This window comes from Spea bombifrons, chromosome 10 (assembly GCF_027358695.1).
Source record: "Spea bombifrons isolate aSpeBom1 chromosome 10, aSpeBom1.2.pri, whole genome shotgun sequence".
Classification (NCBI taxonomy): Eukaryota; Metazoa; Chordata; class Amphibia; order Anura; family Pelobatidae; genus Spea; species Spea bombifrons.
In genome coordinates, this window is record NC_071096.1 from 12,254,397 (window position 1) to 12,281,492 (window position 27,096).

At 38.8% G+C, this 27,096-nt stretch overlaps 1 protein-coding gene across 1 annotated transcript in view; it reads right to left on the bottom strand.

The window, feature by feature from the left end:
* Positions 1 to 27,096, bottom strand: part of LOC128467625 (mucin-5AC-like) — a 32,362-nt gene that overhangs the window by 2,618 nt on the left and 2,648 nt on the right. Inside the window, 35 exon segments of the mRNA XM_053449299.1 lie at positions 129 to 169; positions 267 to 371; positions 996 to 1,173; positions 1,461 to 1,492; positions 2,087 to 2,199; positions 2,279 to 2,348; positions 2,632 to 2,810; positions 2,989 to 3,373; positions 3,485 to 3,668; positions 4,412 to 4,659; positions 4,802 to 4,976; positions 5,419 to 5,723; positions 6,090 to 15,365; positions 15,563 to 15,775; positions 16,079 to 16,122; positions 16,455 to 16,605; positions 16,830 to 16,958; positions 17,483 to 17,639; positions 17,806 to 18,045; positions 18,904 to 19,083; positions 19,240 to 19,350; positions 19,604 to 19,742; positions 20,422 to 20,573; positions 20,753 to 20,853; positions 21,762 to 21,814; positions 22,502 to 22,757; positions 22,896 to 23,022; positions 23,501 to 23,595; positions 23,702 to 23,866; positions 24,344 to 24,481; positions 24,963 to 25,032; positions 25,364 to 25,474; positions 25,626 to 25,836; positions 25,999 to 26,188; positions 26,549 to 26,765. Coding sequence (XP_053305274.1) covers positions 129 to 169; positions 267 to 371; positions 996 to 1,173; positions 1,461 to 1,492; positions 2,087 to 2,199; positions 2,279 to 2,348; positions 2,632 to 2,810; positions 2,989 to 3,373; positions 3,485 to 3,668; positions 4,412 to 4,659; positions 4,802 to 4,976; positions 5,419 to 5,723; positions 6,090 to 15,365; positions 15,563 to 15,775; positions 16,079 to 16,122; positions 16,455 to 16,605; positions 16,830 to 16,958; positions 17,483 to 17,639; positions 17,806 to 18,045; positions 18,904 to 19,083; positions 19,240 to 19,350; positions 19,604 to 19,742; positions 20,422 to 20,573; positions 20,753 to 20,853; positions 21,762 to 21,814; positions 22,502 to 22,757; positions 22,896 to 23,022; positions 23,501 to 23,595; positions 23,702 to 23,866; positions 24,344 to 24,481; positions 24,963 to 25,032; positions 25,364 to 25,474; positions 25,626 to 25,836; positions 25,999 to 26,188; positions 26,549 to 26,765 — 14,541 coding nt within the window.

Sequence of the window (27,096 nt, forward strand, 5' to 3'; positions counted from 1 at the left end):
ACCGGACAGGGTATACAATTGTCCTAGTTCTTCTTCATGCAGGGTGACCTTCACCAACAAAAAAATACTAAAATACTATAGACTAAATACTATAGACTAGACATAATGATAAGATAAATGTTCATTACCTGGTACTCTGTATTGTTATGCACACACACTTTTTTGGGCTCTGCAAAAGAGAGAGAGAAATTAACAGATATAATAAAGCAACACTCTCCCTAGACATTTTTTTATGAGTTATCATGTATCTTCTCTGAGACTCCTACCGCATGTATATGTAGGGCAGCAGCTTCCTCCTGCCATGACTGGCACGGCTTCAAAACCAGGCTCACAAAGTGGTTTTAAACTGGAACACAAGCTGACGTTGCATCCTGTTCAAGGACAAAAAGATAATAAGTATCAATATAAATCAACAAAATTCACCTAGTTATTCAAAAACAATAGTTGAGGATGACTTTGTCTCTGAACGATCTATCCTGTGCAACAGATAATAGAACTTGGTTCTCTTCTGCAGACTTAAAACTGCAACTCATGGTGTGTTGAAGGAAGCAAAGACACGTATGTTTTAATCAGCAAATTCTCCATGGTTACAGATATAGGCCTCAGAAGGAGATATCCTGCAGGGGACACATTTCATGAGCTGGCATAGCAGATGCACGTGGTTTTAATGGGGGATGTTAGGGAAATGGGTAACCGAAATTCCATTTGCACCAAGAGCTCATGGATTAACGAGCCATTACCAAGTGTTTAGACTTTTAAATAATTTCTGTTCTATTTACTTTTATTTAGTAAATTTTAGTGAGGTAGGGTGTGTGTTGAACAATACTGTCTTGTGTCAATTGCTGTTTCCATTACATAACAAAAAGGGCCATGTGGGGTTGACAATTCCCAAACTGAGTACATGTCGATGATTTATTGTCTATGTTTCCCTAATCATGTTGGTAAATGGGAAGTCCCATATCCGTAAGCACATAGACATATTTCCAGACACTCACTGCATTCGGTAACTTGACAACAGGGGTTGGCAGGATCCATTACTGATACTGCCATGTATCCCTCCTCGGCGCAGGACGCGGTGGTGGGGGAAAGGCAAGATTTTGCGGCACACTGCACACTCATTGTGACGTTATCGCATATACAAGTCTGGCAGTTACTGTCCCATGTCTCTCCAGGCTACAAAAGAAAGAGTTCAAGGAAGCAATGTCAATGTCAGTGCACCGAATAAGGCGAATATACTTCAAAATCTATGTAATAATATGTCTATATATATTTTTATCCTAAATACTAAAATAAGGAATATCCACGACATTATTTGCCAGCAGCCTATTGGGATATTATCAAGGCAATACATTTTAAACTTCAATTAAAGGAAAATATATTTGTACACTATGTCTTAAAGTACAACATAATGCATATTATGATATAATTCAGTTTTTGTTATATATAAGAATGAACATTACCTGTTTGGGCATTCCATCAGGACCAGTACAACCTTTAAGAAGGGAAAAACATGTCAAGGTCGTTTACCAAATACCCTTATTGTTTAACACATAATTTACGTTATTTGATTTTGTGTCCAGATAAAGAAACGTAATTTGGTTATAAAGATTCTGCTATTTATTAGTGTGCAGATTCCTGATTCTGCTATTTATTAGTAGTATGCATGCAAACCACCAGCCAGCGCCTATGGAAAATGCTTCAGTGGGAAAGATATTCAGTGATGAATTCTTATTTATTATTTGAATCAGATAAAACAAGTTAAGTAGACATTGGGTTTCGCCATAAAAATAGGACTTTCTGAGCAGCACAGTAAAACTTATCTGGTGATTTAATCTTGGAAAGTGATTAGCAGGGGTGAAAATATACTCAGGGGAGGAGAACCTGTGAATACAATTCATGCTTGACGCCCATGTCAGATGGCTGTGTATGAAATCTTACGTAAGGACGCCATTGCTTCATAAAATAGAAGTAATGCAATAGTGGTAAATGTCACATATGGCACATAGGATGCCATATATTATTTTCTTTTGATGTGTTTGGTGAGAAGGGAACACTTTTCAGACCCCGTAAATGTAGGATAACATACCACAGGAGGACACGCATTGTCCTGAGATAGTGTTGAACAAGGTGGTACCCTCAGGGCAATAACATCCTTCTACAAATTCATTCTCTTTCTTTTCAGCAAACATTTCATTGTACCTGGAATAATATAGACAATATATATTACCTGAACTTATTGGGGAGAAGAAGCAAGGGAACTCTGTATTTGAACACTCACTTGAAATTACAGGTAGGTTCAACTCGAGGTCCACATGCCTTGTATACTTTATCTGTCGTGCAGTTCATGGCTGTGTACGGGAAAAGTGAGAAAATAATACAAACAATAAATACAGTGAGGATATTCATAGCATATACACCCTTATCAATATATAGAAAAGCGGTCTGAAACGATTATTCATATGTTAACAATTGTGAGCTTAAGACACACGGTAGCTTGAATGGTCAAATGTTATGACAACTAACTAGGACGCAAATTATCTGTAGAAGGACCCAAAATGCATCCAAAGATTTAAGGAATCCAATAACGCAATATTAGCTATGATGATAAAGAGCATGCGATGCCAAACTTACGACAAGCTCCATTGGTACTGTTTCTCCAGTCTATGCAGGCTCCCTCCATGGCGCAGAAGCTGGCATAGCTCTGCAAGTTGGAGCAGAGAACTTCACCTACAGACTTAATGCATCCATCCCTGACACAGGATTGGTAGAATGGCTCAGGGGGCACAACACTGTGACAGCTCTCGAAAACACTGTTGAAAAAACAAAAAGGTGGGTTATGAAAAGCTATGTATTTTTTGGATGTGCCCTATTTTGGGAGATATTTAACATTACTCTGTAATCGTTATCTCCTTATGTAAGTTCTACTTCACAAGCATTACTTTTAATAGCATGTTTATAATGGCCTCAATACTTAATTATTATATATACCTGCTGATGATAATCTTGCAGATGTCAGGAGGGTTGCAGGGCTCATCTGGTTCCGTTTGGGACATGGTTGAGGGATATGTAGATGACTGAATGAGAAGTTCAGTAGATGGAGCCCTTGGTGTTTGAGTGGGAAATTCAGTAGATGGGGCACTTGATGAGAATGTTTGTGGTAAGCTGGATAATGGAGTGGAGAAATAGGCAGATGACTTGGAAGAAAATGGGAATGCAGATTGGATGATTGTGGTGGGGGCACTGGTAGGAATAGAGTTGCAAGTAGACATGTCCTGATCTGGAGCACCCCAATATCCTGCCATTTGGGCACAAGATGGAGCCAATTTTCCATTGGGCAGGATGCAGTCATCAGTACGAGTATTAGAACACTTGCCTTTAGAAGACAGAGATAAAGTAAATTAGAAATAAGGATGTAGTACATGCCATTTAGTTATACTAATGAGAGATAGTTAAACTACAGTGGCTAGTTGTATAGATTCCTCACCGCAATGTCCTTCAGTGTTGCTTGAAAACTTGCTGAACGGCAACTTGACAGTGAAGCTGAGAACATTAAAGGAGATATATGCTCCCAACTCTGGTATCTCCACTATCATAAATATGCCAGATGAAGTGATTGTTATGCCATTTCTCATTATGGCTGGATATATCCTCTCTTCATTTAAGTATACCTGAAGGAATGTAAACAGAGGACATACAACACATCTATTAGGCTACTTCAAGAACCATATTCTTAGTGCGAGTGTATACTGCCTGGAGTCTATGTAAAGTTAAATGTGTGACCGCTGCTTTCTAGAGTTTGCCTTCATCTAATTTAAGAATAATGCAATAGAAAATGCAATAACATACAATGTAGCCGAGGGAACCAAAATGTCTCTACCTCTTTGTTCCAGATTTATTTTTGAAAACCTCAGAATGTTTGCTGGATACCAATCTATCCCATTACAACCCCCATCATTTGTAGATAAAACAAACATTTGTAGATAAAGTGTCCCTTTTTTAAAGCAGAGAGGAATGCACACTTCAGCATTGTTTTACATGCACAAAATCATAAAATATTTTTTATTTTTTACTTCAATATTTATGAATTTATTTAAAATCTATCATGACACCACCAAACCAAACAAGCAGCTTTTGCGGCTTGTTAAGACTTTCGCTTGTCCAAGACTCCCCACCAATGGACCAGTTGTTTTGCCTATCCTTTGCATTCCCTGTTCTTTCTTTTATTTTCTCCCCTTCTGCTTTTTCTTCTCTCTTTGTTTTTCACTGACATGAAAGTTTTTTCTTTATTTGTTTTACAATTATATTATCTAAACCTATAAACAAATGTTTAATAATAATATGTAAAAAATATGTATGCCCACCACCCATTCCCTTGACATCATTGAATATGGTAGGCCAGTTTATTTTTTACCTTGTTTTCTGGCCTATTGTTTATCTCCTGGGAGGTCAGGACAATACTATCACTCTTGTACATGATACGAAGTGTCTTAATGCACGTTGGGTCATCTGGGTCACAGGAGAAGTTGTCTATGTAAACTCGGAAGTGGTCAAAGCGTGGTGTAATTTGTTGGACGAGGACATAGGTGCACTTGCCATTAAAGGAATAATAGGTACCATCAAATGTTATGTAATGGGAGGTACCCCAGCCACCGCAGACACCTAAAAAAACACAAATCATCATGTGTAAACATGGCAGGAGTAATGTTGTTTACGACTTTGATCCAGGGAGAGGCAGGCAATGTATTGCTTTTCTCTCTGGCATAGCGTTTGTGCACTTTTAAGCTTGACATCTTGGACTCACATTCACACTCATTCTGATAACAGCAGCCACTTTCATCATATATCTTTCGTGGTTGTAAGCGATTGGCACAAACCACATTGTTAACAGGTGGACATTCCTTCTGCTTTATAGCTATGTTATTCTGTCCAACACAGGTCGCCTTGGTGCACTTGTCAATAGACCAGGTTTCATTCATCTGTGGTAACGAAAAGAGAATTTACACTTATGTGGACATAGATCAGGATGAAGACAAACAGGTCACTCCTTTAGCAAACTTCTATGTTTATATGATATATACAGTAATATTAAAATAAGGTCCCCCAAATAGCAGTGAAACGAAACTGCTATCTATATATACATTTTTTAGGACATCAGCATTAATACATTTCATCCAAAAATCCTTCAAAAACTTTAATACTTTCTCCTCATCTATACCTGGTTATGAATAAGGTTTAAAAACAATATGTGAGAGTAGAAAACAAACAATGTACAAACACATCCCAGACAGGTAAGCAGTAGTATATTCATTTAATTTTTAGTGCTTGAATAAAATGTTTATCTATCATAAAATATTCAATATAAATTGCAGAGACTCAAAAGCACAAAGAAAGTTAAAAATAATAATTGAATACACATACCTTTCTGGGTGGCTTTAGTGCACCGCAATCATATGGGGAAGTGCTGGCTGAAATAGGAGCCGATGTAGAGGTCTTTGTCTGGGGTGTCTTTGTGCTCCATCTAGCTGATTCTGTGTTGCTTGCCTTTGTGGAAGTTGCAGTCACTGTGCTTGCAGTGACAGTTTTTGCTGTTTTGGTACTGCTTATGGTGGTTGCTATTGTAGATCTATGACATTGTTCACTGTACCTTTCCACTTGGCAAGTCTCATTGCACCGAGCATAGAAACACCAGCCAGCGTTATCAGAGGTGTTATACAAAATGTGGCCTGTGAAATACAACAAAATATATTTTTAATTTTAACAGTAGAATATATACATGAAAAAGAGTGATTTTCATAATATTTAAACAGTATTTTAGAACACTTGACCATGTTTTACTTGACTCAGTAACACATATTGTTTAAGCTTGAGATTTACTGCTATAAGAAGTGGAAACATACATGTATATGATGCACCTAATTTAATCTGTTAAAAAGTTCTGCTAATCTGTATGATTTCTACAACATAAAAAAACTCCATAGTAATTTTTCAAAAACTGGAGTTTGTTTTATGACATGAAAGTAAATCCAATCAAAAACATACACAATGCTATAAGATATACGCAAACATTTAGTTTCTGTGCTTCTACTTACCGGGTAAAACCAAAACTCCATTTACGTTGCACATACATTTGGTCGTAGAAAAAGTTTGTTGCGCTGTTGTGATCGGTTTCAAAGTTTTAGTAATCACACTTTCATTGTCTCTGGTGGCATGTGTTGAGAACGTGGAACTTTTGGTGCTTTTTGTGGGTGGTTTAGAACTAAATGTTTCACTAGAAGCTATACTGGTTGACTTCTGAGAAACAGTAGAATATCTTACAGAGGATGACTTTGATGTTGCTGTGTCCTCTCCAGAATGAGTAGACACTTTAGTAGTTTTTATTGACATGGGCTTAATTGATGTGCTTAGCTTACTAACTGTAGATGACATTTCTGCAAATGTTTTTGAGGGTATATAAGTTGTGGTTTTATCTTCTTGGGATGATTCAGATGTTGATTTATAGAAAAATGTGCTAAATTTAGAAAATGGTACTTTGGCAGAAGATACTTCATCAGATGCAGTTGATACTTTAGTAGTTTTTAGTGACATTGGTTTCTGAGATGATGTTGGTGTGATTGAAGTTACTTTTGTGCTTCTTGCAGCTGTAGACTTAGAAGAAGCAGTGCCTAGAGTTGGTCTAGTTGTCTTACTTGCTCTAGTTGAAGTTTCTTCATTGGATTCATGAGATTCTTCCATAGAACTTGAGCTGCTAGGGGTGTTTTCATTTGAATGTTTAGTGGTTGACTTTTCAGAGGTGAATTTAGCAGATGTTTGTTTAATGGTGCTCATTTTACCATGGGTTGTTGCCCCGGTAGATGTAAACTCATTTTCTGCAGTATGTACCTTTGTAGTTTTTGATGATAACGGTGTGTAGGAGTGCAGTTCTTCACTGGAAGGAGCAGTGGTTGATTTACCAAAAGCTGCAGTCACTCTGGAAGTTGTTGGCTTAGAGGTCCTAAAAGCAGATGTCGCTTCACCAGAAGCAGTAGTTAGCACTTTGGTAGTTGTCACTTCACCAGATGCTGTGGCTGCTTTAGTTGGTTTTAGCGATACTGGTTTTTGAGACGAAGTGTTTCCATGTTCAGACCTTGTGGTTTGCATGGTTGAAGTTACTTTTGTGCTTTTTGCAGCTGTAGTCTTATAGGAAGCAGTGCCTAGAGTTGGTCTAGTTGTCTTACTTGCTCTAGTTGATGTTTCTTCATTGGATTCGTGAGATTCTTCCATAGAACTTGAGCTGCTAGGTGTGTTTTCATTTGAATGTTTAGTGGTTGACTTTTCAGAGGTGAATTTAGCAGATGTTTGTTTAATGGTACTCATTTTACCATGGCTTGTTGCCCCGGTAGATGTAAATTCATTTGCTGCAGTATGTACCTTTGTAGTTTTTGATGATAACGGTGTGTAGGAGTGCAGTTCTTCACTGGAAGGAGCAGTGGTTGATTTACCAAAAGCTGCAGTCACTCTGGAAGTTGTTGGCTTAGAGGTTCTAAAAGCAGATGTCACTTCACCAGAAGCAGTAGAAGGCACTTTGGTAGCTGTCACTTCACCAGATGCTGTGGCTGCTTTAGTTGGTTTTAGTGATACTGGTTTTTGAGATGAAGTGTCTCCATGTACAGACCCTGTGGTTTGCATGGTTGAAGTTACTTTTGTGCTTTTTGCAGCTGTAGACTTAGAAGAAGCAGTGCCTAGAGTTGGTCTAGTTGTCTTACTTGCTCTAGTTGATGTTTCTTCAATGGATTCGTGAGATTCTTCCATAGAACTTGAGCTGCTAGGTGTGTTTTCATTTGAATGTTTAGTGGTTGACTTTTCAGAGGTGAATTTAGCAGATGTTTGTTTAATGGTACTCATTTTACCATGGGTTGTTGCCCCGGTAGATGTAAACTCATTTTCTGCAGTATGTACCTTTGTAGTTTTTGATGATAACGGTGTGTAGGAGTGCAGTTCTTCACTGGAAGAAGCAGTGGTTGATTTACCAAAAGCTGCAGTCACTCTGGAAGTTGTTGGCTTAGAGGTTCTAAAAGCAGATGTCACTTCACCAGAAGCAGTAGAAGGCACTCTGGTAGCTGTCACTTCACCAGATGCTGTGGCTGCTTTAGTTGGTTTTAGTGATACTGGTTTTTGAGATGAAGTGTCTCCATGTTCAGACCTTGTGGTTTGCATGGTTGAAGTTACTTTTGTGCTTTTTGCAGCTGTAGACTTAGAAGAAGCAGTGCCTAGAGTTGGTCTAGTTGTCTTACTTGCTCTAGTTGATGTTTCTTCATTGGATTCGTGAGATTCCTCCATAGAACTTGAGCTGCTAGGTGTGTTTTCATTTGAATGTTTAGCGGTTGACTTTTCAGAGGTGAATTTAGCAGATGTTTGTTTAATGGTACTCATTTTACCATGAGTTGTTGCCCCGGTAGATGTAAATTCATTTGCTGCAGTATGTACCTTTGTAGTTTTTGATGATAACGGTGTGTAGGAGTGCAGTTCTTCACTGGAAGGAGCAGTGGTTGATTTACCAAAAGCTGCAGTCACTCTGGAAGTTGTTAGCTTAGAGGTTCTAAAAGCAGATGTCACTTCACCAGAAGCAGTAGTTTGCACTTTGGTAGTTGTCACTTCACCAGATGCTGTGGCTGCTTTAGTTGGTTTTTGTGATACTGGTTTTTGAGATGAAGTGTCTTCATGTTCAGCCCTTGTAGTTTGCATGGTTGAAGTTACTTTTGTGCTTTTTGGAGCTGTAGTCTTAGAAGAAGTAGTGCCTAGAGCTGGTCTAGTTGTCTTACTTGCTCTAGTTGATGTTTCTTCATTGGATTCATGAGATTCTTCCATAGAACTTGAGCTGCTAGGGGTGTTTTCATTTGAATGTTTAGTGGTTGACTTTTCAGAGGTGAATTTAGCAGATGTTTGTTTAATGGTACTCATTTTACCATGGGTTGTTGCCCTGGTGGATGTCAATTCATTTTCTGCAGTATGCACCTTTGTCGTTTTTGATGATAATGGTGTGTAGGAGTGCAGTTCTTCACTGGAAGAAGCAGTGGTGGATTTACCAAAAGTTGCAGTCGCTCTGGAAGTTGTTGGCTTAGAGGTTCTAAAAGCAGATGTCGCTTCACCAGAAGCAGTAGTTTTCACTTTGGTAGTTGTCACTTCACCAGATGCTGTGGCTGCTTTAGTTGGTTTTTGTGATACTGGTTTTTGAGACGAAGTGTCTTCATGTTCAGCCCTTGTGGTTTGCATGGTTGAAGTTACTTTTGTGCTTTTTGCAGCTGTAGTCTTAGATGAAGCAGTGCCTAGAGCTGGTCTAGTTGTCTTACTTGCTCTAGTTGATGTTTCTTCATTGGATTCATGAGATTCTTCCATAGAACTTGAGCTGCTAGGGGTGTTTTCATTTGAATGTTTAGCGGTTGACTTTTCAGATGTGAATTTAGCAGATGTTTGTTTAATGGTACTCATTTTACCATGGGTTGTTGCCCTGGTGGATGTCAATTCATTTTCTGCAGTATGCACCTTCGTCGTTTTTGATGATAACGGTGTGTAGGAGTGCAGTTCTTGACTGGAAGAAGCAGTGGTGGATTTACCAAAAGTTGCAGTCGCTCTGGAAGTTGTTGGCTTAGAGGTTCTAAAAGCAGATGTCGCTTCACCAGAAGCAGTAGTTTGCACTTTGGTAGTTGTCACTTCACCAGATGCTGTGGCTGCTTTAGTTGGTTTTAGTGATACTGGTTTTTGAGACGAGATGTCTTCATGTTCAGACCTTGTGGTTTGCATGGTTGAAGTTACTTTTGTGCTTTTTGCAGCTGTAGTCTTAGAAGAAGCAGTGGCTAGAGTTGGTCTAGTTGTCTTACTTGCTCTAGTTGAAGTTTCTTCATTGGATTCATGAGATTCTTCCATAGAACTGGAGCTGCTTGGTGTGTTTTCATTTGAATGTTTAGCGGTTGACTTTTCAGAGGTGAATTTAGCAGATGTTTGTTTAAAAGTACTCATTTTACCATGGGTTGTTGCCCTGGTGGATGTCAATTCATTTTCTGCAGTATGTACCTTTGTAGTTTTTGATGATAACGGTGTGTAGGAGTGCAGTTCTTCACTGGAAGAAGCAGTGGTTGATTTACCAAAAGTTGCAGTCGCTCTGGAAGTTGTTGGCTTAGAGGTTCTAAAAGCAGATGTCGCTTCACCAGAAGCAGTAGTTTGCACTTTGGTAGTTGTCACTTCACCAGATGCTGTGGCTGCTTTAGTTGGTTTTAGTGATACTGGTTTTTGAGACAAAGTGTCTCCATGTTCAGACCTTGTGGTTTGCATCGTTGAAGTTACTTTTGTGCTTTTTGCAGCTGTAGTCTTAGAAGAAGTAGTGCCTAGAGTTGGTCTAGTTGTCTTACTTGCTCTAGTTGAAGTTTCTTCATTGGATTCATGAGATTCTTCCATAGAACTGGAGCTGCTTGGTGTGTTTTCATTTGAATGTTTAGCGGTTGACTTTTCAGAGGTGAATTTAGCAGATGTTTGTTTAAAAGTACTCATTTTACCATGGGTTGTTGCCCTGGTGGATGTCAATTCATTTTCTGCAGTATGCACCTTTGTCGTTTTTGATGATAACGGTGTGTAGGAGTGCAGTTCTTCACTGGAAGAAGCAGTGGTTGATTTACCAAAAGTTGCAGTCGCTCTGGAAGTTGTTGGCTTAGAGGTTCTAAAAGCAGATGTCGCTTCACCAGAAGCAGTAGTTTGCACTTTGGTAGTTGTCACTTCACCAGATGCTGTGTCTGCTTTAGTTGGTTTTTGTGATACTGGTTTTTGAGACGAAGCGTCTCCATGTTCAGACCTTGTGGTTTGCATGGTTGAAGTTACTTTTGTGCTTTTTGCAGCTGTAGTCTTAGAGGAAGCAGTGCCTAGAGTTGGTCTAGTTGTCTTACTTGCTCTAGTTGATGTTTCTTCATTGGATTCATGAGATTCTTCCATAGAACTTGAGCTGCTAGGGGTGTTTTCATTTGAATGTTTAGTGGTTGACTTTTCAGAGATGAATTTAACAGATGTTTGTTTAATGGTACTTAATTTACCATGGGTTGTTGACCTGGTGGATGTCAATTCATTTTCTGCAGTATGCACCTTTGTTGTTTTTGATGATAACGGTGTGTAGGAGTGTAGTTCTTCACTGGAAGAAGCAGTGGTTGATTTACCAAAAGATGCAGTCACTCTGGAAGTTGTTGGCTTAGAGGTTCTAAAAGCAGATGTCACTTCACCAGAAGCAGTAGTTTGCACTTTGGTAGTTGTCACTTCACCAGATGCTGTGGCTGCTTTAGTTGGTTTTTGTGATACTGGTTTTTGAGACGAAGCGTCTCCATGTTCAGACCTTGTGGTTTGCATGGTTGAAGTTACTTTTGTGCTTTTTGCAGCTGTAGTCTTAGAAGAAGCAGTGCCTAGAGTTGGTCTAGTTGTCTTACTTGCTCTAGTTGAAGTTTCTTCATTTGATTCATGAGATTCTTCCATAGAACTTGAGCTGCTAGGGGTGTTTTCATTTGAATGTTTAGTGGTTGACTTTTCAGAGGTGAATTTAGCAGATGTTTGTTTAATGGTACTAATTTTACCTTGGGTTGTTGCCCCGGTAGTTGTAAATTCATTTGCTGCAGTATGTACCTTTGTAGTTTTTGATGATAACGGTGTGTAGGTGTGTAGTTCTTCACTGGAAGAAGCAGTGGTTGATTTACCAAAAGCTGCAGTCACTCTGGAAGTTGTTGGCTTAGAGGTTCTAAAAGCAGATGTCACTTCACCAGAAGCAGTAGTTTGCACTTTGGTAGTTGTCACTTCACCAGATGCTGTGGCTGCTTTAGTTGGTTTTAGTGATACTGGTTTTTGAGACAAAGTTTCTCCATGTTCAGACCTTGTGGTTTGCATGGTTGAAGATACTTTTGTGCTTTTTGCAGCTGTAGTCTTAGAAGAAGCAGTGCCTAGAGTTGGTCTAGTTGTCTTACTTGCTCTAGTTGAAGTTTCTTCATTGGATTCATGAGATTCTTCCATAGAACTGGAGCTGCTTGGTGTGTTTTCATTTGAATGTTTAGCGGTTGACTTTTCAGAGGTGAATTTAGCAGATGTTTGTTTAATGGTACTCATTTTACCATGGGTTGTTGCCCTGGTGGATGTCAATTCATTTTCTGCAGTATGCACCTTTGTCGTTTTTGATGATAACGGTGTGTAGGAGTGCAGTTCTTCACTGGAAGAAGCAGTGGTTGATTTACCAAAAGTTGCAGTCGCTCTGGAAGTTGTTGGCTTAGAGGTTCTAAAAGCAGATGTCGCTTCACCAGAAGCAGTAGTTTGCACTTTGGTAGTTGTCACTTCACCAGATGCTGTGGCTGCTTTAGTTGGTTTTAGCGATACTGGTTTTTGAGACGAAGTGTCTCCATGTTCAGACCTTGTGGTTTGCATCGTTGAAGTTACTTTTGTGCTTTTTGCAGCTGTAGTCTTAGAGGAAGCAGTGCCTAGAGTTGGTCTAGTTGTCTTACTTGCTCTAGTTGATGTTTCTTCATTGGATTCATGAGATTCTTCCATAGAACTTGAGCTGCTAGGGGTGTTTTCATTTGAATGTTTAGTGGTTGACTTTTCAGAGGTGAATTTAGCAGATGTTTGTTTAATGGTACTAATTTTACCTTGGGTTGTTGCCCCGGTAGTTGTAAATTCATTTGCTGCCGTATGTACCTTTGTAGTTTTTGATGATAACGGTGTGTAGGAGTGCAGTTCTTCACTGGAAGAAGCAGTGGTTGATTTACCAAAAGCTGCAGTCACTCTGGAAGTTGTTGGCTTAGAGGTTCTAAAAGCAGATGTCACTTCACCAGAAGCAGTAGTTTGCACTTTGGTAGTTGTCACTTCACCAGATGCTGTGGTTGCTTTAGTTGGTTTTAGTGATACTGGTTTTTGAGACGAGGTGACTCCATGTTCAGATATTGTGGTTTGCATGGTTGAAGTTACTTTTGTGCTTTTTGCAGCTGTAGTCTTAGAAGAAGCAGTGCCTAGAGTTGGTCTAGTTGTCTTACTTGCTCTAGTTGATGTTTCTTCATTGGATTCATGAGATTCTTCCATAGAACTTGAGCTGCTAGGGGTGTTTTCATTTGAATGTTTAGTGGTTGACTTTTCAGAGGTGAATTTAGCAGATGTTTGTTTAATGGTACTAATTTTACCTTGGGTTGTTGCCCCGGTAGTTGTAAATTCATTTGCTGCCGTATGTACCTTTGTAGTTTTTGATGATAACGGTGTGTAGGAGTGCAGTTCTTCACTGGAAGAAGCAGTGGTTGATTTACCAAAAGCTGCAGTCACTCTGGAAGTTGTTGGCTTAGAGGTTCTAAAAGCAGATGTCACTTCACCAGAAGCAGTAGTTTGCACTTTGGTAGTTGTCACTTCACCAGATGCTGTGGTTGCTTTAGTTGGTTTTAGTGATACTGGTTTTTGAGACGAGGTGACTCCATGTTCAGATATTGTGGTTTGCATGGTTGAAGTTACTTTTGTGCTTTTTGCAGCTGTAGTCTTAGAAGAAGCAGTGCCTAGAGTTGGTCTAGTTGTCTTACTTGCTCTAGTTGATGTTTCTTCATTGGATTCATGAGATTCTTCCATAGAACTGGAGCTGCTAGGGGTTTTTTCATTTGAATGTTTAGTGGTTGACTTTTCAGAGGTATACTTAGCAGATGTTTGTTTAATGGTGGTTGTCTTTTGGGAAGTTGAAGATGATTTAGGAGACGATAAACCAGCGGTGGATGTTGCTGTCTTGGTAGATTTCACTACTGCACTTGTAGTAGACTGTTGAGTATTTTTCATAGAAATTGGCTTATTAGATGTGGTCTCTTCATCTGTCCTCCCTGTGGTAGACTTATGAAAACTTGTATTTTCAGGTGTTGATGTTCCTGGTGACACAGAAATTGTACTAGTTGGATACAAAGGTGTTGTTGGTATAAGTTTTGTGGAGGTACACCCAGTGCAACAGAGGACACGGATCTCATAATTGTAACAATACGGAAACGGGCCGTTCTGTTCCTCATTCATGCAGATTAGACCTACACTGGCATTGCACTCCACATTTTGTTGAAGTTCATCTAAAGAAATGTCTGGAAGGTCTGCTGATCTGCATTGGATATCTGATGGCTCATTACAAATCATGAATCCAGATTTTTTGATCTCCTCAAAGGTTTCAAAGTCTCCATTGGTCTCTTCATCTGGGAAACTTACATCAAACCACTGTGACCACTGACAAACAGGTTCACAGGGCGTGTCAGCAGAGGTGGATCCTGATGCAGAGGAAGCAGTTTTGAACTGTGTTCCAGCAACGACACTTGTATGACCTTCCTCAGGAACTTTTGATGTAGTACTTTTCCTTTCTGTTATAACACCAGATGTGACTGTTCTTTCAGTAATTGTGATTGAAGTTTTTGTTTCTTCAGGAACCATAGTGGTTGTATGGATAGTGTCTATTGTATAAGGGGGAACAGTAGATTTTTCACAGTCTTCCATGGAGCAGCATAGTACTCTTACTTGATAATTGTAACAAAGGGGGAAATTCCAGTCCTGATCTTTGTTCTGGCAGATGAGACCATAGGAAGCATTGCATGTAACAACCTGCCCAATATCCGCTATGTTTGTATTTGGGAAACGCTCAGCTCTGCACTCAATATTGTCTGGCTTTTTACATATATCATTTCCAGCAGCCGCAATATTTTCTAGTGTCTCAAAGTCTCCATCAGAGGTTACAATGGTAGGAAAGTGTACATCATACCATTGGGTCCAGGTGCATTTCTGAAGTTTGCACGGTGTACTGTGTGGAGCGGAATGAGACTCAAGGGTAGGTAAGGGTGAAGATGGCTGTACATGTTCTGTGACTGAACTTTCAGCTGTTGTTCTAGGTGTTTTTCTAGTTATGGTAGAACTTGTCTGTAAGGTTTTTAAGGTGGAAATATCAACAGGCAGCAGGGTTGAGATTGTTGGGGATTTAGGAGATTTAGTTGTTAAAGAGGTGACTTTTGGAGAGGTTTGAGCTGTTGAACTTGGAGGTTTAGTAGAATTTCCACAAGGAACATAGCTACAACATAGGATTCGAATCTCATAGTTGAAACAGAGCTGAGAAAATTGGTCTCGATTGTAACACACAAGACCAACTGAAGTATTGCACTGAATGATCTGACCTAAGTCTTTAACAGGTATTTTGGGGAATTTCTGTGCTCGACACTCCACCTTAGATGGGACTTTACAAACAGAGTGACCGCTATCTCTGATCTTCTCAAATGTTTCAAAATCCCCTTCATTTTCTCCATACTTGGGACAGGTCACATCATACCACATGGACCACTTGCAGACTTCTTCCAGACACGACACAGACGTTGGTGATGCTGGCCCTGCATGGCAAATTAGTTTGTTATTTCAAAATTTGGTTGACAATACTATATGTAGGACTACTCAAGACAGCATTGTAATTAAAGAAAATACATTAGAAAATCAAGGAAAGTTTAAAGGTTCAGGATGAGATGCATTAAGGATATATATGTTTTGAAAATCTAACCAACCTTCAAAACCAAAACCACAATTAACCTACCTGAAGTGGTCAGGTTCATGGCAGGTGAAGTTGTTGTGTCGAAATACAAAGTTGTGGTTGGCGCCTCAGTAGTTGCTGTGCATGGATAGACCTTTCTCTCAATAGTTCCATTAGATGAACACTTGGCTGTTATACATCCTCCAATTCCATCTGTGGTGTTATAGATGACTTCTCCGTAGTTATACTTCATGTTCCCATAATAGCAGTAGCAAGCTATAAGTTACAAAAGAAAAACAAGATACAAAACCAACAGGGTTGATTGAAAAAAAAATTGATTTCTTTTTATTGATCATAATTATTTTCATAATAGTCCAGAAACATTTCTGTATCATTTGGAGATTATTCTTAAATATGACTGAAACTGTACCTTTCAATATTTACAATATATAGAGCTAATTAACCAGTTTCAGTTCCACATGTTGAAAAAATTTCCACTGCAGTGCTAAGCAGTCTAAACATGAGAGATTGTTTTAAATAAGATGGGTTTATTTTGTTTTAAAAGAGTGGCAAAGTTACCTCGCAGATCCAACTGGCAACGACGACCCTTTTTGGTGCATATACTGGAGAGCAAAAAAAATACAAAATTGTGTAAGTATAAGTATTGTTGATCCTTGTTGGTCCTTGAGTTTACAAAATACTACCTAATCAATTATTTTTAAAGCTGTGATTTGGAGGAATAGTGGCTTTGGGTGTTTGCTAATAATAACCCCTGATTGTTTTACAGTGTTAATTACTGGCACTATTTCTAGAGGCTAAAGTATGTTTGGAACAGTGTTATGTTTTGTGAATCTTCCATAACTTTTCCCCTTGTAGAACATTATTAGTAAGGTTGAGTATTATAATGCTATGAATATTAGGAAAAAAGCCCTATTTTGCAGCAAAGAGGATGTACCAGGATTCGCAGTTTTTGAAGGATGGCACCATATCCCCAACAGTGTAGCGTTTGCCATCATCATCATAACATCCACAGTTTGCTTGGGCCACACACTTCATGATATCTTCATCAAAGAAAGGTCGATCCTTGGGGCATTTGGGATAACATCCTATATAAGTAACAAGTCAGTATGAAAAATAGAATTATTATTAACCAATTGTCTTTCATTCTAATTTAATATTTCTGCTAAAAAATAACACTTCAAAGCCACCGAGCCATGTTTCCACAGATGTCATATGTGATAAACAAATAACAATGATCGGTTTTCCATTGAAATATTAAATTAGATATTAATTCAATAACTAATCCCGCTAACTACTGCTTAATACTTGCCTTCCAATCCTGGCAGCTCATTCATGCACTTTCCACTAGGATTTCTGCAAGTCTTCATACATGGAGCTCCACATGGCTTATAGTGCCACTCACATTCTCCTTCCGGATTGTAGTAATCACAGAAAAGTGCTGGAATAAAAAAAAAAATAAGAAGTCTGTATTGAGGAGGTAGATCTGATATGAACTTGGAGATGAAAAGTGTATTATATGTCTACTATTTCAGCATTGAAGAAAGAATCATAAACAGTTTACTTTTCAGACAGATAAAAGAATTCTTAGGGAACAATATATTTTCACTGTAGATAATGGTTGCAGGGGCAAGTTAGGAGATAAATTAGGCAATAAACTGCCAATTGGGTTGCTATGCCATGACTACGACTATGAAGCTGATTTTCTAAGTGAGAATAACTCATTGGCCATGGTTGACTAATAGGTGTTTAATGTTTATTGTTAATATTTATGCTTGTTCCACAAAGTGTGTTTTTGTTATTCCTATGATATTCTTATTTAAGGATCATAGTAGTATTTTGCTAGTGTTACAGTGTCATTAAAACTGAAGTTGTTTATTGAGCTGAAGGTTCCAATTATGATTGAGTGTTGTTGACTGTTAACATTCTATTTGTTTAATCTAATTTTAGAGGCGGGTAACTTACGGCAAATGTCAGGGCTTCTCCATGATACACAGATTCCAGCTTCATTACAGGCTGCAGCATAAGCGGCCACAGCCGTACAGTAACACTCACAATCTCCTCCCGAATCACAAGCGCAAGTGTCCCGGACACATGCTTCATGGAAAGGGGTGGGGTCAACCTGACAATTGAATATGATTAGAAACAAATTCTGGCAAATGGCTTGTTAGACCTGCTAAATGCAAAATATCCAAAACGTATCACCCCAGTTTTATTATTGATTTACCCCCCCCCAAAGAATTCTTATAATTCTTATTACATGTTTTGTAGTTGTTTTGGTGACCAACCTTTGCATGGCATTTGGAGAAGGCGGCACCCATGACAATGCTGCAGTGTTTCTGGGACCAGGTCTGACGGTATGGGTTTGAAAGACAAGGATCTCTAAGGGGCTGCGCATCAGGACAGGAGGGAGAGGCTTTCCAGCTGTTACCAAATTCTTGTACGTTGACGACAACCGATAAACTTCTTGTGGTGAAATCATTGGAGACACTGCCATCATAATTGCCACAGAGACCACATAAGTTTCCCTTTTAGAAATTAAAAAAAAAACACAAGGTGGTGAATGTCTATCTTCAAGTACAACAGTTCACATAGCACAGCAATTTAGCTGACTACAATTCTGTAGAGAAGAAATCCTTTTCTGGGTTGCATCCAGCAGTTGCAAAATACACGATACACACGGGTAGAACACTGTGTCCTCAAGCGCAGGAGACTTTTCTATATTTTTATGTTTTTATAAACATAATCATAAGCCTTTTTCAAACACCCAGTTTTACTTTCAAAGGTTACCACAGATTTCCTTTCAGCCTTCTGTGAATGTGTTATTCACTTGTATGGGCCTAATGCTTCAGATAACTCAAGTTGTTGTCATCATACCATATCAGTCTATTGATACAAAGTTGGACTAAGATACCAGCAGGCCTAAGGCCTTAAAACATTAAGGCAGCGGGCAGCAATGGAGGGTTCTAACTAGAAGCCTCATACTTTCTGAAACAAAACAGCCTTCATAAAACAAAACAGCCACTTACATACTGGAGATATTGCCTATATAGATACAGTAACTTCCTCTGTTAGTTATTAAGATCCCACTGAACCCATCTGTTGTTGCACGCTTGCATTTTTTAACCCCTTCAAAGTCCATACATGTACAGGCTCACAATGCATTGTCATTGATGGGTTTATGGACAACCCATTGTCCCTAAGGGGAATGGCTTTGTACTTTTGGTGTTTCAAGACATTTTTTTAATATTCAAATGGATAATGGAAGACAATAAACAAAATTATTTCAGCATAAACTTTTCTCAAAGTGATTCTTATTTGAATAAACCATAGAAACAAAAACATATTTAGAGAGGGATCAAAATACAGAATAATAAATATCTCACCTTAAAGTCTGGGCTCAGTTTAATTAAGATGCTTGTTTTTTTGTCCCACATGAGGATCAATCCATTCTTGGCCTCGATTACAAGGTAGACACCCATCTGCCTGACCTGGTAAGGAACATCGCCTCCTATTTCTCTCTCCACAACTTCAAATGCTCCTTCACTCAGCTTCAGTTCAAAGTTCTGTACATATGATTATAGTCAGTCAGAGGATTCATTTTTGGCCATGTTTGTTACTGAGAGGTTCAGACATTGAGGATGGAATTACTATATATATTTATATAACATGTTGACAAACCATATTTTTTTACTTTTCCGGAGAAATTTCATCTTACTCACCCCCAAAAATAGTTTGATAGCCTTTGAACAAGTTGCCCCAGTTGTCCCACATGGGATATTCTCAGTGATCACTCGAAATGATCCATTCCCTGAGCTGGATGCACAATAATCCTGAAAAATGAATTAAAATTGATGAAATGTGGAAAACGTTCATTTGCAAATTATAAAAACACAATATGGTGGTACTATAAATGGTGCCAAAGTGTGGAAATAGGTTTCATGGCCAATAGGCACCCGGAGTTGAGAATGTTGCAATGGGTCCCATTATTGGCCTAGTAAGTGTAAGCTTATGCTGGCCAACCCACCTTAATATTAGAAAGGCCCATATGAGACACATCCGGTTAGATAGTAGTATATTAAGTACCTGAGCTAATGTATATTCGCAGTTACCACTGAAGTCAAAACGTTTTCCATCAAAAGTAATATAGTGCCCCTCTCCATACACCGCACAGGTCCTGTGGCATTCCTTCTTTGTACACTGCCACTTACGCTCTTTACAGATACTGAAAAATAAAATTTATAAACACCTTAAGAGTGGCAATATACTTTGTTATGAACAAAGGTTAACGCATTTAAATCTGTTTAGTTTAGAAAAACGGCGCCTCAGAGGGGATATGATAGCATTAAATAAATATATTCGGGGCCAATAAAAACCATTGTGTGGAAACCTATTCATAAACAGCACTATGGATAGGACACGTGGTCATGCGTTTAGACTGGAAGAAAGGAGATGTGGAATTATCTGCCTGCAGAGGTAGTTTTATCAGACTCTGTACAGACGTTTAAGCAGCAACTGGATGAATACTTGGAAAAACATAATATTCAGGGATATAATTTTTAAATTATGGGGAAACAGCTTCTTGATCCAAGGAGAGATCTATCTGCCATTTTAGGGTCAAGAAGCAAAACTGGAAAAAGCCACAAACAGGGTTTTTTGCCTTCTTTTGGATCAACAGCAATTAACAGATATGGGAAAGGCTGAACTTGATGGACACATGTCTTTTTTCAGCCTATATAACTATGTATAACTATATATGTTTATAGGAATTGCTTAGTCAAAATGACATTGGTGACTTATAATCATAGGAAACATTGAGTCATGGGAAAACAGTGACATCAAGTGGGTCTTATGAATATTGCATGTTAAGTTCCATAAGGGATGAGCAATCTGTTATCACTTACCACGTGTTACAGTCCTGTTGGATACTCTCCCCACTGTGGTAAATTTGTCCATTGTGTACGCAAGGACACTGCTCCTCTGACACACAGCTGCCATTGTTATTGAGCACAAGCCCAGCAGGGCAGACACAGCCCGAGGCACACTGAATGCTGAACTGCAGACAAAATTATAGTTCGTTAGGTTTATTAATCAAAGTAGATGCTTCCTTGTATATATTTTGTATGCATTTAGTAGATTGGGACAGTACTGTGAGTGACATCTGCTGGTAAGAGTGGCTAACAAGAGCCTTGTTAAGCATAATACATAAGGCTAGTGTACTGTATGTTGACTTACACACTCCATATCCAGTGTCTGGCATGTCTTCTGGCATTCAGCTCCTTTAGCTCCCATAGAAGCATTAGCGCAATCAAAATATACCATGTTATTTGGGCACTCTGCAAAATAAAATGTTGGTTTTATATAGACGCATGCATGGAAGCACTGGTTTCAGCATAATTCCCCTCACCCTGTACCAGAAAAAGAGCCTACAAGTGTAATAGTAGAGGATGACAGGGCCAGACAAATAGAAATATAGAATTTGTTGGCAGATAAGAGCCATTTGGCCCATCCAGTCTACCCATTTTCTGAAAACTTTCCTTAGTCCCTGGCCTTATTTTATATCTACAATAGCCTTATGCCTATCCCATGCAGGCTTAAGCTCCTTTCCCCTCCTTGAAGCCTCTTGGCTAGGCTTAACAGCAGGTACTTTAATGTTTCTGGGGAGATTGCTAGTCAAAGCAAAGCTATTAACACCCTAAGCACAATAATGCTGTATTCTAGATTGCAGAGATATTCAGAATTGAGTCTAGTTGCAATATTATATTATGTAAATAACATAACAGATTAAAATTAAATATTTCAAAGAAGGTCACTTTTGTTTTAGAGGGTGTTGTTAGAAGGCATTGCTAGGGAGCAGGACTTCACAAAGAGTGTCCTAATGTCACATTTAGGTCTGTAAAACGGAGTGATACACTCATACTCAGCAAATGTTCTGAGCTCCTAAATAATAGGTGAGGAAACAGGGGTGGGAAGCCTGGCTCTTCTCAACAGGTACATGTAGAAGTATGAAATACAGGTGTAAGCCAGTATTAAAGATATAGGTCTACAGCACATAAACCTTTAAAGATGCACTACCCTAGAAAATAAAAGGGCCATCAGAGGTCCAGCATGTATTAATGTAGCTCAGCTCCCATGATTGTTTGCAAGTGTATGGTCTAAGACTACATCCTTTCTGATCCACAACCCCAGCGCTGTTACTCTAAATTTGATTTTAATATGCGTTCCTTGTGTTTTACTTCCTTACCTGCAAAACTTGGTGTTTTTCCAACACAGTGTAGTCTTCCACTTTGACACGTACTAGAATGTAATGATAGATATATTTAATAGGCTGAATATGTTGCATATAGTTTACTGTCATTCAATGTTCCCGCGTGAGATAAATAAGCCATACAATTTACATTCCTCAAACCTGACATGAATAGAGTTATTTGCAAGGATTAAGGAACCTTTACACTTCCTCTTCCTGTCTGGTCTAGACATAACACAACCTCTGGCACCCTTAGACAACATCTTCCATAATGCACAACCAACTTATTTGATACCTAAACATCATGGCAGAGAAGGAGCTCAAGTATCAGAGTGCCAGCTTTGACACTTTCTGGCCAGATATTGATAAAAGACACAATGGATTTTTATTAATATAAATAGTGATTTTGGTGCAAAGTTTGAATGGTGTTTTTTGGTAAAAAATAAAATGAATATGTTCAACATTTAATAATGCTAGGCATTTTTTGTGAATTTGAAATGGAAACGTTGTGTTATAAATATACTGTACATACAGTGGATGTTACATATGAGTTATCATATGATTAATCTATGGTTATTATATATATATGATGTTGAAGTAATAGACAACTTTCTAACTGTTCATGAACTATACAATTCTTATGATACAGACTTGATAGTATATAGTATTGCAATGGTGTCACCTTGTGGCCAATATATATATATATATATATATATATATTGACATTAGCTACGTACCACATGGCTCCGTTATCATAGATGACTTCTCCTGCAGGCATTGCTGATCCCTTGTAGTAACAGGGGCATTTCTTGGCTGGAACACAGGATCCACTTTCATCGAGGAAGGTTCCTTTGCTGCACCCACAACCATCCAGAGGTGAGAATCGCACACTGCAGCTTGGATCTGGTTCACTCAAAGAGCGACAGGTTTGCTGACAAGTATTTATGGTGTATTGATAGGACATATTCCTGGGACAGTTCTTGGTATATTTGTCTGGGAGAGAAAATAAATGGTGAATGAACATCTCCTGCCATTAATACTCTCCCTGTACAAAGTTAAAATGTAATTTCATTGAAAAGAAAGAGAATGAAACTCTTAGCTAAGTTGAGCATAAGAGGCCGTACCACTTACCACAAATGGTACCTCTCCACCCATGTAGAGTGACACCCTGAGCAGCACACATGCGTGCGTAGGAAGAAAACGCAGCGCACACACTGTCTTCACTCTTCTCGTAGTTGCAACTGTCATATATACAGTTCTGTGGGGAAAATAAAGAGGAAATATTTAGCTTGTGACACTTGGTGTTAGGCATAACTATTCAGTAAGTGTTGCATTACTTGTAGATCCAGCTTTGGTGTTTGCACTTGCAGCAGCAATGGCAGTTCTGTTGTTGAACCTAATGTGCGCTTAAGTATCCTGATCACTAATATTCAGCTTTCTGAAGCTCAATTTTCATTACAAATAATTATGCCCTGCATTAGATATTATGGAATGTCTCCACTGATACATCCTACAGAGGTACCTGCAGTTAATGAGCCACGTTGGGGTTATGCAGAAGCTCCTGTTACTTAATATTCATTTAAAGCGAGAACCTTGGTAAGAAGTTGCTGAGAGGTTCCTCACTGGAGGTAGTTAAGCTGTTCATGTTCTAAAAGTTAGTCTTCAAGTTAGTATCAAGTTAGTATTCATACAGAGAAAAATCTCTGTATGAATGTTTTGCTTCTCAAGGCACTCACCTTTTGGTAGATCATTGGATGCACTACATCATGGCAGGGAGCAAAAGGTCCTTTGGTGTCCGAGAGCAGAGAACACCAGTGCTGGGCATATCTCTCTGTGAAAATTATGGGGAAATGGCATAGGTTTATCACATTGTGAATAACATGTTAAACATGGTAGTTCTTCTCGCCATGTGGCAATCATTTATAAAGCTCTCGTACCATTTTCCACACTGAGCATGCATGGGTTTTCATAGCTGTCCTTCACATCATGGCAATCTGCTTGACTCTTCCAGGTGTTGGCAAATGCAGCAGCTGTCCCCTCTAAAGCACCACTCAGAGATTGGTAATCATCTGTACGGATGTTGTTAAAATCTCCACAGAGACCTACCACAAGAACAGAAGAGCTTTGATTTTCCTATTTAATCACCCTTAGACAAGCACAATTGCCCATAGTGAAATGGGGGGGCTCAGCAATTTTATTCCTACCTACCTAGAGATGGCAAAGCAAAACCCCACAGTAGTCTAAAATTTATAGTCAAAGACCCATTTTCTTTAAGAGATTTATATGAAATATAGAAACATGCAAAAAGCTCTCAATGAGAGAGACATATTCATTGTATATTCATTGTTGGAGTTCACATTTATAAGCAGCTCCGGTGATCCTTTGCTATATAGATATAGAAATATGACCTGTGTTTGTTACCAATATGTTGAGGGAAACGCTGAACACAGAAAGTGGATTGCTTTCACAAAAGATGTTTCTCTACTAACTGCTGCTAACATGGGGAACCGGCTAAATTATTATGATAAATGCTACGGCCCATGTTTCAGCCTAGCCTAGGAACATAGCTCTACACTTACCGCAAGTTTCTCCCTGGTACTCGGGATCCAGGGTCACAAATATCTGCATGACCGGGCTAAGCTGAACCTGAATCTGCAGCCCACTAAAACTCTGAATGATCACGTAGAAAGAGGATGGCTGGAACACAACAATGCTTTCTACAACAAAACAGAACAATGTTATAGTTAGCAAAGATTCAGCACTAAAGGGACCATGAGCTTTAACAAGTCAACACAGAACTGGTCACCCTGGGAGTAGTGTACAAACATGGATTTACTCTAGTTGGTTGAGAGTTTATGCTTCTTGCCATTTTTAGTTCTTTTTTTTTTATCTAGTACAGACAAAAACAATGAAATGTTGACTGTTTTTAAGTACATCCATTAAATATTTTTGTGTATACTTGTGTGAGTAGTTTATCACCTAAAAAGCAGGAGAATTACAAAATACATAAATCATCACGTAAATGCATAAAATAAATTATACTGTGTATTTTTCCACTCATATTGTCATAGCTGCAGGGCTGTATTGTTTTCACATATAACTGGTAGGGGTGTCTGCATCTGTGCTTTTGTAATAATTGGTCTGTTCTTGTTATATGGTGTGGGATCTACCATATTCTGCCGTTGCATGATACTCTACCTGTGGCTAGAGGTATCTGAGCATAGATGCCATTAAGGAGGATTGTACCAGAAGATTTCACCATGATAACCTGTTGAGAGAGAGACGGTCAGCATAGAACTTCCCTTTGTCCCCAAGGTATAATAGTTCATGGAAACTGCTACCTGTTGACAATGTCTGGTATAACTTATGCTACATTACAGAATTTGAATGAGTGAATAATATTGATTTTAAAAGTTATATGATTAAACAAGCATTTACTGCACATGGGTATAGTGAACAATGAGTAGAAAATTACAATAGGCATCAGATATCTGCAGGTTTACCCATCTTAGGTCTGACTACTTGTTTGCATATGAAAATGACAATTATCATTATACCCTCTGATTGTACATGGTAATAAAGAAAAGTGTTTGGCTTACAGTTGCCCCTTTGTCTAGTGATAAAGTAATACTCTTCAGACAGGTCTCCGTATCAGTGACACCACATCTCCGCAGCTCAGCCAGAATAGTGAACGTGTTCTTGCCGCAGTCCTAAGTAGAAAATACAACAATGTCAATCATATTGTGCAGAAGATACAATACTTCTTTTATTGTAAGGTTTATATTATGAGTGCTTTGATGATATAATCTCCTATGCATTTACGGTATTTTAGAATTATGCTTTGTAGCACAGGTGAGTTACCTTAGTGAATATGTAGCTACAGTCCCCATGGAAAGTGTAGTGTCCTCCATCATAAGTGTTAATGTGAGAACCTCCTTCTAGAGAACAGCGCCCAGGACAGGGCAGAGAATGGCAACTCCATTGGCCTCCTGTGCAGGTGCTGGAATGGCATGCGAGTCAAACAAAATGAGATCAGATGGTGTATATAGATAGAAGGAATTTGTTATAGTTATACAAATGTATGTTACGTATGTATGAAATGTATGAAAGATTCAAATATGTGAATTCTGTATGTTTCATGGTATCCTCCCAGCACTATACCCCATCACCCTCTGTGTTCATTTTGACTTAACTTTGGATATGAACTCTTTAATCAAACCACTATGATGAAGCTCATAAAAGATCAATGAAGGATAGACAGGCCCTTCTCATTATCAGGTTACTTATCAGAAACTGACCTGGAGGACAGAAGCAGCCATCTATACAATGTTCTTCACAAACCAGTGCCCTTTCTGAATTGGAGCAGGTATCCACGCAGGGTGAACCACATTCTTCATATTTCATATTCATTGGACAGCTTCTCTCTACCAAAATAAAAAATGACTCTCAGTAAGGCCAGGTCTTCCATCACTAGGATTATTGGTCTGGAATTAGTTAGGTTTGCTTTGATACTTGAGACTAGTTATAGTAGCTGCTAGCTATTGTTAGCTATTGTTAGCTATTGTGCAGATAACACCAGACAAGAATAGCAAACATGTGCACACTTTTCTCATGGGTAAGTTCATGTTTTTCATATCTGTTTTATTGTCATTGCTCCTCACAAATGGTGACATGAATGAAAATAGACATGTTTCAAACACTAATATGCTTGTCTGGTTGGGAAATTAACTGCAGCCACTACATCTCACAGATCACTGTAGGATCTACTTTGTTAAGGTCTTTACCACAAATCTTATGTGTTCTCCAATCACTGGGCCTGCCACCAGCATGAGCGCATTGACGGGAGTACTCGGCCAGAGTGTCACAGAAACAGGAAACATCGGAAGAAGACTGGCAGCTGCAAAGATCCAACATGCAAGACTGCACATATGGTGCTATAGGGAGACGGAGGTCACAGTCTCTGAAGGCTGAAGTGGAGAGCATCCGTAAGCACGTCTCCTTCTGTTGGAATAAGAAAAGGTGGCTCCTTTTGTTATAGAATTAAGTAGAATCTTAGGTGAAAAAGACCACTTTGAAATTCAGAAGAAGGGACAACCTACCGCGTAGCCACACACATGAATTTATTACTCACTAGGCACAAGAGGACTTCATGAATACCAGTTAGCATTGGTATACCTTAAATATTTACTTTTTAAAGTATATTTTTTACAATTACAATAGGCTATGATTTAATGGATTGTAAAGTTATGGGATATGTCTCAAGTTATATTAAACACGAGACAGGGCCCAATGACCAAACAGCATTTGGGTTTTAAAGCAAATGGTAAAATGG